Here is a 15,360-nt window from a genome sequence, read left to right as displayed (position 1 = left end):
CCAAACACCAAAGAAGCCTTCACATGACAGGTTATCGAGAACTTGGCGGCATGACGCTTGAGGGAGGCGAGCAGCTCCGAGAACATGTTTTGAGGTTTCCAGTCCCAAAGGGAGCAGCCTCGGTTCAGCGTTTCTCATATTTCCTGAACCAGGAGGTTCGTTCCAGGACGGGAACTAGAAGCCAAGAGATGTTTGTTGTTGTTTTACAGGCCAATCTCAGCCTCAGTCACCACTGGAATACGACTTTTAACTCATAAAATGAAAGTCTGATAACCAGCTACTGCATCTCGTGCTATCGGTCAAAGTCTGGAGTTTAGAGCCAATATCCTTGCGCCTGATATTTGCATTGCACTTCACTTGACTATACAAATATGAGTTTTTAAATCCAGGGCATGAGCAGAGACCATTACGTGCATTCTCACTGTCTTCTTCGCAGGGTTAGCCGAGTAGCATCGAGTGCAACACGGCTAACGCCACCAGCTGCGTGCGCCTGGTGATCCCGGCCTCCCTCCTCCTGACATGGTTGGTGAGCAAGAGTAGAACTTTGAGCTCACCGAAACTGCCGCCGAGTTTGGCCATCAAACAATTTATGGAAGCTGATTATCTCGAGTGGTAAACACACAGTGACATGATTCTCTGAAACATCCCTCCAATAAAAATCTAGCGTATGTGTTTGTCACATGCTACAAGACATACGAGGAGCAGAAATCATCAGTCAGCGTTTGCGGCAGATGGTGAAACTGCAGCGCGGCGGGGAGAATCTCCAAAACAGCATCGCAGACAGGACAGGTGTCATACGTCAAACTTCTGGGTCCAGGCCTCCCAACCCACCAAACTAACCTGCTCGTCTGGCATCGGGACAAAAAAAAAGGGCGATTTCACCAATCCGGTGAGCGCCAAAGGAGGAAGGATGCATTTGTCGAGTGTTGTAAAGCTCTGCAGTGTTTTCTCAACATTGCTCAGTGTCGTAGTTTGTTCTCCCCTCCAATGATTCAACAAAACAATTTCCCTTCTTCGATTCCCTCTTGAGAAATGAAAACGGTTGATGGTCAGAAACATAAGAGCCAACTGGATTCCCCCAGCGTCCCACAGCTGATCAGTGCGTGTCGGTTCTGTCCGATATGCGGCTGACGCGCTCATGCTTTAATGCGGATGCTAAGAAGAGGATGAGTTTCATGCTCAGGCGTTAGAAGCTGCTTCAGCCATGGGGAATGATTTGGAGGTTAAAAACTAAGGCATAACTTTTAAAGGCAACCTTGATCTCTCCTCATGGACAGCAGTTGACAACAATACCCTGTCACACATCATACGTGACCACAAAATGAACAGATTTATCACTCCCCATTAAGGAAACCCTGACTTCTGTCAGCCATGTTAGCGCTCATGCAGCCAACAGACATGCGGACATGTTTGTCTGACTTTAAGGGGCCTGGACTCGGTCCGTCGCCACGGCCGCAGCACATCTTCCCCCATCTGGGGAACTGATCCCATCACGGGTATCAGAACCAGCCAGCTATCATTTAAGCAGGTCTGACCGTTCGTGATCGTGGTCACAAGTTGATCTCGTGCCTGCTGCGCATCACCAGCTGATTGATCACATGTCCGAGACTGATGCTCACGTTGTTGTTGTTGTTGTTGTTAGTACTGATCAATTCTGCTGTTGCAAACAGCAGTTCGTACAATTCTACAACGCCCACTCGGAGTTTTTGTAGTGAGTGAAACTCAGTCGCCTTCAGCGCCAGCATGCAGAGCTGACTCACTCTGATGTCACCGCGCCAGTGTACAGCAATCGCCAGCTACGAGAGCGCTGAGGGATTTGAGTTGAGGCAAAGGTGGGCGGGCTCAACTCAGGCAGGGGCCACTTGACTGTGAATAGATCGGCGTAAACTGAATGAAGGCAAATGCGGCAAGTTACATCTCAGCCATCGCAGCCCAGGAGCAGCAGTCGGAGCAATGGTGGGTCTCCCAGGCCTGACAAGAGGCTCCATACTGGTCGAAAACAGTTTGGAGTTTGGAGAACGGGTCTCGTTTCTGAAATGCCTGCCGGATCAGACAGAGCGCACCGGAGTAATCCAATCATTGTTTGCCTGCAGAGCGCTCAGTGGGGCAGCAGGCCTTCACCTGCCGTGTCTCTCCCCCCGCAGCACACATCCCTCCCTCCCTCCCTTTCTCACCCTCGGCTTCGCACACAGTAGAAACTACCAACAATCCCTTGTTGGCAAAGCACAGAACAGACGGCAAACGTGAAACAACACACAAACAAAGTGGGTTGTGTTTACCAACAACTCGTCTTAACTAGGGTGGAATCTGTGACTTTCAACAGCTCCACCGGGGGAGCGAGGGCGTCCGTTAATGATGCGATCCACAAACTTCAGTTAGTTTGTTTAAACAGATCTCGATGAACTTTGGGCGAAGAGAAATTGATCTGATGACATCATATTGCATCAGCAAAGACTGGCACTCTCAGGTTACCCTCTAGTTCTTCCACTCATTGGAAATATTTCCTTGCATTTAATCCATTATGTGTATTTATACATTTTAAATACATTCTAGTTGATACAGTTTAAAAGTTACCAGAGGTGGAAAGTTATAAACTTTGATGTTCTTAAGTACAAAGTCACTGTATCAGTACTTTGAGTATTTAATATTTTAGGAGGCTTCACTACAGTTGAAAGAAAATATTGTACTTTTTTCCTCCACTACAGTTACAAGTTACTTTGAAGAGGAAGTTCTCAGTACCAAGAGTACTATTTTATCTGGGCATTTCTACTTTTACTAAAGTAAGAGGAACTGTGCATCTCCTTCACTAGTGAACCCACACCCCAGTTACCCAAAAGCCAAAGCGCACACCACTACACCGCGCAGGCACGTGCAGTGGGAACACGGGCGCTACGTTCGCCATAAACAACAGCAAACAAAGGTTTCAAAAGTGAGATCGACAGACTTGAGCAGACACCACGGGAGGTCAGCGGCTACCTGCCTCTTTGGCCTGCAGGCCGATGAAAAACATAAGTGCCTGAGGATAAAAGCTGTCAAAACACCAATTTAAATGATTTTCCTTCTGCGTTTGTGAACAACAAATGGAGACTCTGCATGGTTTACTTGGCCAAATGGGAAGGCTCTGCATTACAAAAGGCAAAAAAAGGGCCACGATTTCCATTTTGAAAACATTAATTTAAAGCAGTTCTACAAAGGGAGAATTAGCACACGTATTCACACTCGCCAGGATATTAATTCTCTTTGAAGGATTTCTCGGGAAGTATTGTTTATTCTCTCTCTGGAGTGGATGAAAGGACTCGCAACAAGTGAGAACAAATTGTAAGTGGTTGCTAAGACACGATGAGTACACATCTGCAGTGAAACAGGAAGGCAGACCCCCATACATCAAGAGGCACTGCGCCGCACGCCTTCGCAGTCATGGCTGGCCTCTGTTTGACTCATCTGCCTTTGTTGCTTCATCACATCCTTCCCTAACCAGCGACGCAGATTCACACACACACACACACACACAGCTGATAAATAACTCAGTCTTTCATGCCATTGTTGCACAGGCACCTACACGTCACCCCTTCACACACCGTCAAAGTTAGGACGGCTCATCCAGAAGCCACCTCTGCTGGCTGGAGAAGAATCTCTGGTCAACATGGCTGGGAGGAATGCAGCTTTCTGATGATTGTTCGCATAATCTCACCTCATCAAGAGTCGAGAGAAATGTTCCAACCGGTCATGTAAGCGCTGGCGAGGACAATTAAAACAAATGACAGGCCAGGCAGTAATTATCTTTCTCCAGCTGCCTGCTGTATAATTCAGATCAGCACAGTGGATCATTAACGGGGAGATTCTTTTAAGTTTGAGCGAGAACAAAAAGATGCGTCATCACTGATGATTCACGACCCAAGAAATAGTGTCAACTGTCTTCAGCGACATGTTGGATGATTGTGAACCTCACTGAGGCCGAGGATGGTGGCCCGCTGCGGCCTCAGTGAGGTTCACAATCATCCGCGTGGAGAAGACGCACATCCAGAAATAAGAGCGGCTTGTTATCGTACCGCAGTGAAGACCTGGTCCGACTCTCCCGTGCGTGGACTCTAAACCTCGACAAGCTGCGATTGGGGGTGGGGGAGTTACGGTCACAACCATTCTGTTGGCTGCAACGCTGCTACTGTCTGTGTAAACACTGCAAACCAAGATTTTTCTCCTCAGTCCTTTTTCAGCCAAAAATCTTCCTGATACAAGCACATGTGGGTGTTACGTAATTCAGTGGTCACTTGATGTTTTGTTGTTTTTTTTAAATTGTACTCTCTCAACCCATAAGATAAGACACATCGCTCTTTTTCTCAGGGTCAAACGCAGCAGAGTAAACTATGTTCTGGCCCCGACCTTGTCACCCAACATCTGTCTTGCTCAACTCTCCCTAAATTCCAATCAGGCCTGAGGATCTTGGTGTTTACTCATGAGGGAAACGGTACACTAGGAGCCTGGTGGCTGGAGTCCAAGTGGCTCAAAAGTGAACAGAACTCTTAACGGGGTGATCCACACTTCAGCAGACACTGTCCCTTCATTGGCTACAGACAATCTGGAGCTTCAGCTACTTGAACTGCGTGCCGTCACAGGGGATTTTAGCTTCCTGTGTTGACATGATCTAAAGTTGGAAAATGCAGGGTTTCTTCCTTTCAGAGTCCTCTTAACGTTAACAATGTCAAGATTCATTACCTCCAGTATCTAAAGAACTGAACCATTTCCACCCCCAAAGGACGTCATGAGCTCAAGCATTTTAGCACAGAGCCTCAGAGATCGACTGTGTGCATTCCATTAAAGTCTTGTGTACCAACGGACCTAAAGACACCAACAACTGGTTACTTTTTGTTGATGATCTGGATCTGGGATGTCTGCCAGGAGAGTACTGTATCCAGAAGGGCTGGGCTTTATTCAAATTAAAATCATAAAACAATCAACTTTGCACCCAATTAAGATAAATGTCTTGCAGGAGCGTGGACAGGTGGGGTCTCTTACCTTGTTTCCCTCCGCTGACGTACGCTGACCTAAAGCGAAGTTCCAACCTAAAGACATATTTGAGCAAACTCAAGCTGCCGTATCACTTATGATCATCCCGAGTATTGAGCTCAACCAAACGCGTAAAAGGACAGAAAGAAAACGGGTCAGGAGTCAAAGATGGAAGGAGCCGTAACCAGATTGTGCTAATCCTTTGAGCCACGACGCATTCAGGGACACTGGACGTCCATCTGATCCCCCTCACTGGCTGCCTGTTTAAATCAATGAGCTGCTTATCGAGGGGCGCTCAGCAGGCCCGCAGAGAGCGAGTTAAACATTGTCAGACAGAAGCAAACACTGGTACACGAGCTGGCAGCGTGTGACGGGGCCCTCCGACTCTAGAGTGCAACACCAGTTAACGTGTCAAAGCAGGACGCCTTCCGCGGACGTTATCAGTGTGACTCTAGAAAGCGTGAGAGCTGGCAGCGCTGGACCAGAGAGGAACCATCTATCAGTATCAAACGGGGAGGCTTCGAGGAGTCGCCTTCAGGGGAACCAGTTGTAACTGCTCCTAAGTACCAGCTAGAATCGGGCGCCTGGAAATGTCTGAAATCGGATCACTTGAACTTCAAATTAAGGTTTCCGTCTTGTATTTTTAATATTTTGTCTTTTTTTTTTTAAATAAAGGAAAAAAATTCTCTGATGCCAGTACAAAAAAAAAAGTTTTTGTGTATGAAAAACTAGATACAGTACAAGCCTACCTCAGAGTCCGATATCTGACCCCAGATCTCTGCAGTAGGACCCGTACTTCCCCCAAGTTCCATCTGTTATTTTCTGAGTTATGCTGCGAAGGGACAGACGCACGGTGGCGTTCACTTTACCTCTGCAGTTTGTGGTTGAAATATAAGTAAGTAAATAAATAAATAAATAAGATGCTGCTCCAAGTACATTTGGTAGAAGCCGGAGCACCGGAGAGAACCCACGCAGGCACAGGGAGAACATGCAGCCTCCACACAGAAAGACCCCGTGCTGCAGCCGGGGCTCCACCCCGGAACCTTCCATCACTGTGCCGCCTCATTTCAAACTTGTTTACCCAAAATACGTAACTTGTTACAGGGAAATATTTCACCAACACCACGATAGTCAATTCACCAAAACCATAATATAATAAGCTTTACTGACAAACTTTGTTGATGAAAAAAAAAAAAAATTATCATTAAATTGAGGCAGCCTGGATGTAGCCTGCTGGTGCGGAGCAAGAAAAAGCAAAGCTCATGGTGATACAGGAAACGCGTAACATCCATGCTGTATGTGATGGCTTCTGTGCAGTACAAACAACTCCGTCCGGTCCTTGTATGCCAAACATGTCGGCACCAAATGAGCGTGTCCTCGGCGAGATAAACGAACACCCGGCTAAGCTGAGCAGACCTGCTCTAACTCAACAAAGCTCCCTGGTTGTTTTAATTCTCAAGCTAATACAGTTTGCAAAGTGTCAAGTGCCACACAGGACTCGAACAAACTCATTACTCACGACAGGAGGGTGCCAGTTTGCTCGAAACAAACAGGGAATGGCCGAGATGCTTCGCTTCACTAGAGCCACCTTCATGCGCGTCACACGTTCCACAGAAATGTGGACGTGGCAGCAGCTCAAATATTTGGCTTTTAGAGGTGAAATCTGTGATTTAGATGGTGCTACAATGCTGCAAACCCTCAGACTGCTCCAGGCGCTCCATAATTCAGAGCGTAACTGGAAACCTCCACCAGAGCAAACGCTAGGCTCAGGGAGCTAGGCTCAGAGCCGCTGAGCAAAAGGGAGGCGAGCAAAAGGGAGGCGAAACCTGATCGTCTTAGGATTTTGACTGTAAGGAGCAAACTTCTGTTACACTGTGACGCAAATATCATTTCCCATGACCACTAGGTGGCGATATGAAACACACCACTACTACGTATGATTTCGCTGTGCACCACTTGGACACAACACAGTGTAATTTTGATCACGATCAGAAAAATCAGATGATGTTTGTTACATCAGGCTAAGCTCCTGTCGCCGCTAGGTGGCACTGTGACTACGGCTTCGATTCCCGCTTGCTGACTCATCGAACCCCTGACGCTGGGAGGAGGTCCGACTAGGTGGAGTCCAGTTCCACCAGCTTCCTATTCAATGGCGAAATATAAATATTGACCTCCTCCCCACAGATGATCTGGTTGAAAAAAACAACAACAACAAAAAAAAAACGTAATTTCCTGTTGCCACCAGGTGGCGCTACAACCAATCTGCCCCAAAGTTTAACAGTCTTTCCTCATTCCATTCTTCCTCCCAGAGTTGTGAATAACGGCCTGATATATTTTGTGTTATCCAGCTGCCAGGCAGGCAGGCACACACTCAATACACAAACTTCTCAGCGTTCCAATTCAGTTCTTCCCGACACAGTTTTCCAATTTTCTATCTTGTTTAACTTGCTGTCGGAAAACACGTCACGATGCTGCACTTACACGCTCTCATGCAATACACCGTTGCTGCCGGCAAAGGCAGAGCCGGAGGTTTTATGAACCTGACCTCCCCGAGGAGGATTCCACTCTGGACGGAGGATAATAAACCTGTAATAGACAATTATCCGCCGTCAGGCTGAGTAAACCGAGCGCGTGGGAAGAATAGGAAGCGATATCATCCTGAGAATAACCCGTCTTTTAGACTGCAAGATGCACGAGGAGCGACGCCAACAAACCCTCACACAGAGGCTGCAGCCATTTCAAATAACTCACATTTCTGCTAAGACACATTGAAAGCTAAAATTAGAGAAGAGAGAGATTTAGTGAGCCTCTTAAGGAGAAGCAGCGCTGGGCAACAAATGTGGCACATGATTTAGGACTGCGAGGGACATGAAAGCATACAGAGAATATAACCATCAACAAACTGACAGACTGTGTACTTTGGCAAGCAGCGTCTCAGGAGTCACTGTGTGGGACACAAGTGCAACTGGACTGCAGTACACGCAGCTGAAGGATAGTAGTACTTCGAGCCATGTTCAGATGTGTTTTAATGGAAATCCCACAGGTTCCTGCGGCGACGCGGTCCTCTTCCACCTGCTGTGCAGCTTCAAAGCGCAGAAGCTTTTCAAACTTGTCGTTGCTTCTCCAGGACTTTTGTGCGTCTCGCATGGATAAGAAAGTTTCACAGAGTTAAAATATTTAGATATTGGGGCGTAGGATTGCCTCGGGGCAGGAGGGACGTGTCCTCGCCGATCCCCCACCACACGCAGCCTCTCTCCAGCATCGATGAGGCGATGTTTTGCCATTAACGTCACCGTGGCAACACTATGCGTGGTCTATTTAATCTCAAACTAAATCTGGACGCAATCTATCCTTGTGAAGTGGTTCGTCTTTGAGGAATTCGTAATTCAAAAAGGACATTTTGCAAAACCTACAAACTCTGACACTTCAGCCAAAACATCAAATAGGTTTCCAGCCTTCATTCAAAACTAAAAAGGAGGAGTAAAGTACAAAAGTGACTGAATTATAGAAGTCAATGATACATAAGACTCATTTCCAGCCAGTGTGCTCTACATGTGCACATAGAGTAGAAATACTACTGATAACGGCCGATCACCTCACCATGACCACTAGCGAGCAGCGGGCCGGGGGCGGAGCGTTCACGCTCAGCGTGTCTGTGCGAGAGAGATAGCGAGGCTGCTCGGATCTAAGCCTCGCAGCTCGACAGTGAAAAAAGGTTTTACCCCTAAAGTTCTTGTAGCAAAAATAAAAACAGAACGTCTGTGTGATGCGGGGTCGTGGTAAAGTACTGAGCAATAAAACTGACTGCAGGTCACTCTGTGTGTGTGTGTGCTCGTGTGAAGAATTCCCATTTTAAAGGCTGATAATCAGGTTTTTTGTTTTACTCAGTAACCCAGTTGATGTTGGCGGTGTTCCCTGTGACACTCTGTCAGTCTTCTAGGAGGTTCTTTGCTTGGGGGCAGCTCTCGTCAGGACCCAGAAACCTCTGACGCTCCAAGTCCCCTCCTCAAGTATCAGAGGAAACACGGACTTCATGCTCCCTCCTCTAAGTCGTGTCTGTTACCTTGAGCATGTAGAGAAGGAGAACGCGTGGGATGATCTCATCCTGACTGTGGATCATGCTCTGCCGCTGCCCACCACACTTGACCGATTTAGATGTTGAGCTACGAAGCAAAACCCCCGGGATGAAAGATACACGCACGCGTTGAGGAGCGACTCCGCCGGGAAACCGCCGCAGCGAGGGAGCGCCTCACTCCACAATGCCAAGTCTGGAGTGCGAGTGAGCCGGCGAGCGCTGAGAGGCGCCGTCATCCGAGTTCTCAGAAGACTTTCCTTCTTTAACTCCACAGCAGCATGACATAAGTCAAAGGTCAGAGTTCCCCGATTAACCCGACAGTCATACGGCTGGACGGCTTCTCCTCGCTGGTCATCTGACCTGCTCTGGGTATTTCGGGGGTGATGCTTGTATTTAGTTCAGTATATCAGGTCATGTTATACCTGCTGCTCTGTGACCAGCATGCAAAAGGTTTCCTTTCGGAGCGATCAGGGGAGAAAGGCGCCGGGTTCAGTCGGTCCAGAACCCGGACGGGCTTAGTTTCAAACGTCTGCTCCACTCAATGCTACTGCAAAAATATGACATTTAAAGCTGCGGTGCAGCACTTTTGGCTCTGTCCCACGGCGGTGACGAACAACCGACCGAACCAACCCCACGTGGATTCATCTGGAGCGATGAAATCACGCTCATGCAGCATAATGTTAGCTTCCCACCGCTAATGACATCATTTACGCCGCATAAAGCATTAAAAATAATAACAACATCTCAAAATGACGAGTATATGAGACACGGAGAGGAAGCGAGGGAGGCTGGGATGAAAAGGACGCACCAAAGCTTTGAAAGAGGAATAAAAACAAGAAGATGCAGAATCGCCAGACTCTCAAGAATGTCGAATAGTTGAGAGCGTGAGACTCGAGAGACCAGACTCAGCCCCGGACTCTCAGATTAAGGTGGCGGATTATTATTAAGCCATATTGAATTAGCTACGCAGTCAGTGTTGGCAAACATGACACCACCCCTGGGGGTATTTTCAGAGAGTTGTCAGTGCACGTTGGAGTCGGTCCAGCCAACACACACTGAACAGTCACAGCCAGAGAGGAGGACTGAGTATTTATGTAGTTACACTCCCAGAGTCCTCACAGTAAATGCAGTTCCACTTGCATGAATACTGCAGTTTCCAATTAAGAGCTGAGGCCAGCCCTTAGCTGCCTAGTACTCAGAGTACTGTCCTGCCATTGGATACTGTGTCCAGGACACAAGGAGGCCCAAACTCTGAGGTAATCCTGGGTAACGCAGCACAGCGCTCAGTCGTCCCCCGTCGCCTCTACCGGATGATAGAGAGGACGACAGTCAGCCGCGCCTACGGCCTGGGGTCATGTTGCGTGATACGATTTAGAAACGGTTTTATGGGTCAGGCAAGAGCTTGAAATCTCAAACACACCCTTGCTTCAGAACCACAGGAACCTGTCGGACCCGTCTGCCGCAGGACCGAATCCGGAACGGCGCCTACGTCGAAAGGCTGAGGCAGGATTCTCGTGTTCCTCATTTTAAACATCTGTTTCCTGACCAAAAGAAACCCAGAGCTGCAGTCTGGCAGGTCCCAGTAGGCGGGTCTCCCAGGCTGAACCGAGGCGCCAGAACTCAAGAAAAATGGATAAATTCACGCTGTGATTACCGCGACCGCCGGTAATGGAGTGGTAATTTTTCACTGCAATCTAATGAATCATTATACAAATATGAATAAATGAGAATCCGCCTGTGCTGATGTGACTCACGGCCAAAAATTGATATTTACATACAGGGGCAGGATATCAAATGACCTGCAAGCGAACGGAAAGTGTCCGCCGGCTGGATGATCATCACAGTCGCGGAGGAGCATCTCATATCATGTATTTTAAGACTTGGAAGAGCGCACGCACATCAGACGGTTCCTGGCTTCATTTGCCACCAATCACACGCGAGCTGGCGCAGGTTGCTGGTTACCGGGGCCTGACAAGTTTAAATGAGGCGCTTTAACCAGTACTTTGTTACAACGACCAAATTCCACCTGAACAACGTGGGAGAAATTAAATAAAAATTAAATCACATTACAAACATTTGAGCTGGTCAGCGTCCAAACTCACTCATAACAGGTTCATAACATATAAAATATATAAAAAACAATTAACACATTCAGATTCAACACTTTGCAGTTGTTTTTTTCTCCCACTCAAAGCAGTACTACAACAAATAATACTAATACTAATGCTAATCACAACTTGGGAGTTTTATTCGTTAGGAATAATTAATTGGATGCTGACTCAAAAGCCATCTTTCAGTAACGAATATCGAAGAATATTCGAGCAGTGGGAGATAAGCAGGTCAATTCTAACAGTTCTGGACTGTTTTGACTGCCGGTTCCAGGTTTTTATCATCCCGGTAGTTCACTATGGACTCTGGCGTTACTGGCACACAACCAGACTTCACTTTAGCATCATTTTGTAGTCCAGTTTGTAGTCCGAGAGCAGAGCCCACATGTCAATCAAACCTGACATTCACTCATCTGACATTCGAGTGACAGGAGCTTACCTTTTCTTCTTCTTCTTCTTCTTCTACCTCCTCCTCCTCTGGTGTCTCTTTCCCACACTCGGCGTTCCTCTCGTCTTCCACTTCTGTCACACTCAGGAAATCCGAGCTGAAACTACCGTCTTCATCACCGGAGACTCTGACGTCCACCGCCGCGGTCACGTCTTCGTCCCCCTCGGATAAAGTGCGTGAACCCGCCGAGGACGACGACGACGACAGGCTGCCGCCGCTCCCGGACCCCGCGGAACGCTCCATGACACCGCCGCGACCCTTTAAACCTCCATTAAGAGGCGACGGTCAAAAACACAACACCGCTGGTAATTAACCTGCCGACGCACCTGCGCAGTGAGCTCATGGTCTCGAGCTCATACAGGGACGCCAATTCTTTTCTTTTTCCCCCCCTTTCTTCTGGTTTGTTGTGCTCGGGGAGTTAAAAGAAAACAACAACAACAACAACAAAGTCACGACGTCATCGGAGGTCAGCGACTAAAATGGCTCTACCAGGGGGGAACAGGGTCCCGGCGTCAGCTAAAAGTTTCTCCGGTCTGCAGTTCGTGTCTCCCCGTGAGCGCGAGCGGCGTCCCTCTCCACGCTACGCGAGCCCTCCCCTCCTGCCTTCCCACGCCGCCAAATAAACCCCGCCCACTAAGTGCGAGGGCGGACCAATCAAATCACGCCCTCAGCCGAACCCAGCGGGGAGAGTTTTGACCATCTTTAGTTATACACAAGTACTGCATAATCGAACCCGCGGCAGGGACGTGTAGACAGTACCCTGCTAGGAGTACTTGTACGTGTGATACCTCTTCAAGCCGGTATTTAATCAATAAGTCTTGATTCGTGTGCTTTTGTATTTCTCTCGGGTTTTACGTCAGTAAATCTCTCATTTACTGCTTTATTATTTTTCCATTGTCCTGTCGCTTGTGTTGATATGCTCTCATCATTTATTTATTTATTCATTCGTTATTTTTAACGTAGTGTTATTCCTCCATACTGTGTGATATTTCTGGTTCTCTTCCTCTGTATCTCTTCTCTTTTAATGTTTTATTCCTTCCACATGGAGCTCTTTTTTTTATTCCCGTTCATCTACTGCTATATCACCTGTCTGTGTATTCCTGGCTGTACTTCCGGCGACTACATGGTATCCATCTCTGCTTTATGAATCTTTTATCAGGTGAGGCTGTACTCCTGCCCTCACTCCTGCTTATCTGCTGCTGGGTTGATGGATTGACCTGTTTGAGCCTCCCGTTTCCTCATTGCTGCTCCCTGTTTTTATTGTGGATCGTTATTATTGACTGCTCCTTGTATCAAAGCTCTGTTTGTTGCTTCTCGTGCGAACGGGAGGATGTTTGTGCTTTTGCTGTGAAAGGTACTTTGTGTTACATTTTAGTTGATGGATTTTGTGACACACACACACACACACACACACACACACACACACACACACAAATCTAATTAAAGCCTCAGACAATTAACATTTAGAGGAGGAAGGAGAAGAGGAAGGCCGAGGGAGACGTGCAGAGTCCGTGGGCAGAACCCGAGTCACCATCACAGCTGCGAAAAAGCCCGTCTCTAAGTGGCGCAGCACGATGCTGTCGCAGGAGCGAGATCTTCGTGCTGCGCCAACAGCACCCTGACCTCTTGACCTTTGACACCAAAGGCATGTCATGATCACGTAGCGCTGCTCTGAGCATGCGAGGGCTCCGCCAGGGTGTCAGTGTCATGCGTTCACAGGCAAACATGCACCCCGATTAAAAATATATCTATATGTATATGTATTTATACCTATGGATGTATAGATACTAATATACACAGCATGTAACTGAAATGATGCGTTCATACCCAAACATCTTTCAGCAGGTTCATTTAGTATCAGCTGGGTCTCAAACTCACAACCTGCAGGTCGTGACCTTGCTGAGCCTCCTGCTTCAGGCTGATATTTCATCAGTCTTGGACAAATTCTCCAGCATCCATCCTGCACTCGTCACAGCGCGACTGTCATCATCTGATCCATAACCTCGACGTGAGACTGCACGTGTGAAGAGGAAAACAAAAAACTGGCCTCAAAACTCTGATGGAACTTGAAAAATCCGGAGCAGGACCCCTCATCAGGAGGTGGACTACAGGGTGGGTGAGTGGGAGGTTCCTCCACGCTGACCGACCTCCAGCCCCACCCAGGTCAGGTGGTCCTGTATGCTAGTGTAAACTGACCCAGGGGGACCTCTACTGGTAACTAACGGGATAGAACGAGAACTTTGTTCAGCTCAGCTACGCCAGCAGACCGTCTCATAACACCTTATTTGATTTGAATGATCATAATTTGGACGGTTGAGGATCACCTCAACCGTCCAAACTGGTTTCAGATTCCATTGAAGGTCATGGGACTGCTTTTGGCTCATGATACTTCAATGCCAGCGGCGAGACAGCAGTAGGAGGCCACGCCAGCAGGTCTGCTGTCTGGGGACCGTCAACCTGCACATCAACACACCACAGAACAAGAGTTCAAGCTCCCGCCAACATTGCAGCCAAATGTCAATGCAAAAGGGATTTAGAGTTTGATTAACAAGGAGTTTAGAAGTGTTTCCATCCTTCTATCAGTCCATTTTCTACATCTTCTCCTGTTGAGGGTGGTGGGGGTGGAGTCTATCCCAGCAGCCTTCCCCCTGGACAGGTCACCAGTCCATGGCAGGGCCAACACATAGAGACAGACAACCATTGGCTCTCCCAGCCACGCCTACGGTCAATTTAGAGTCTGGATTAACCTGGTCCCTCTTGATGTCTTTGGACTGTGGAGGAAGCTGGAGTACCAGAGAGAACCCAGCAGGAACAGGGAGAACATGGAGACTCACCCAGAAAGACCCCGTGCTGCAGCCGGGGATTGAACCCAGAACCTTCTTGCTGGGGGGCCACAGTGAGGACCACTGCTCCACCGCGCTGCCCTTTAGTAGTGTTTTAATGAGCCAAAACAACATCAATAGTTAAAGTAACACAATATGGACGGGACTGCTGCCCCACTTTGGAGTGAAGATGAATCGATCAGCTCCCCTGAGCTTCAGGGCTTCTGTGACTGGTGGGAATCGAACCCGAGACCTTTCGGTCGACATCCATCTCCCTTAACCTAACAGAACCTGTAAGATGTAAACAAATCAGAATTCAGCAAAGCCGCAACTATGCACCAGTTAGACCACATGCAGATGTCAGCCTGTGTCTCACACGTTCTCTCACTCTTTATTCTTACATTCACCCTCTTCTTGCTCTCTGAATTAGAACCTTTCCCCGGCGCTGCCACAGCCGAAGCCCCCCGGGCCCTTAATTCAGAGGTCGGTGGGGCGGCGGTGGGGCTTCCTACACCTTCAACAGGACTTCAATTCTCTTCATGCATTTTCAAGCTGCTTCTCTGTATCCTGGCTGTGTCAAGCCACGGTGACTGGGCCAGAGATTCTCTCAGCCCCCACTCGTGAGCTCCTGATTCTCCTCTGTAGTCAACAAAAATACAACATTGCTGTGTCACTGAACAGGACCCATCATCACCGACAAGTGCTGCACGCTGCACAGACTTTGAGTCCTGACGTGACTTCATCAGCCCTACTCTAAATGTATCCAGCCAGCAGAGGGCAGTGTTGGCCCATGCTTTCATTTCTGATTCTGGACTTGATTCTTCCTGCCTGAAGAGGCCTCTCACCGGGCTCCTGCTGGCTGCGTCACCGCTGTGGTTCGGAGGGTCTGGTTTGAGTTCAGGT

General features: G+C 48.1%; 1 protein-coding gene across 6 annotated transcripts in view; it reads right to left on the bottom strand.

The window, feature by feature from the left end:
• mast4 (microtubule associated serine/threonine kinase family member 4) overlaps positions 1 to 12,214 on the bottom strand; it is an 80,946-nt gene extending 68,732 nt beyond the window's left edge. For 5 of the 6 annotated variants that reach the window (XM_086188453.1, XM_086188457.1, XM_086188454.1 and 2 more), the window contains exon 1: positions 11,627 to 12,214. In XM_086188453.1, the coding sequence (XP_086044579.1) occupies positions 11,627 to 11,878 (252 nt within the window). In that variant the 5' untranslated portion in view covers positions 11,879 to 12,214. Of the gene's footprint in view, positions 1 to 5,013; positions 5,291 to 11,626 lie in introns of those variants that run through there. The other variant, XM_086188458.1, reaches the window with a different exon arrangement.
• Between the last annotated feature and the right edge of the window lie 3,146 nt (positions 12,215 to 15,360).

This window comes from Aulostomus chinensis, chromosome 19, assembly GCF_037954235.1.
Source record: "Aulostomus chinensis isolate RoL2024-O1b breed Wild chromosome 19, RoL_Achi_v1.0, whole genome shotgun sequence".
Taxonomy (NCBI): Eukaryota; Metazoa; Chordata; class Actinopteri; order Syngnathiformes; family Aulostomidae; genus Aulostomus; species Aulostomus chinensis.
The sequence above is the reverse complement of the archived record's forward strand: the minus strand, read 5'-3'. Positions and strand labels throughout refer to the sequence as shown.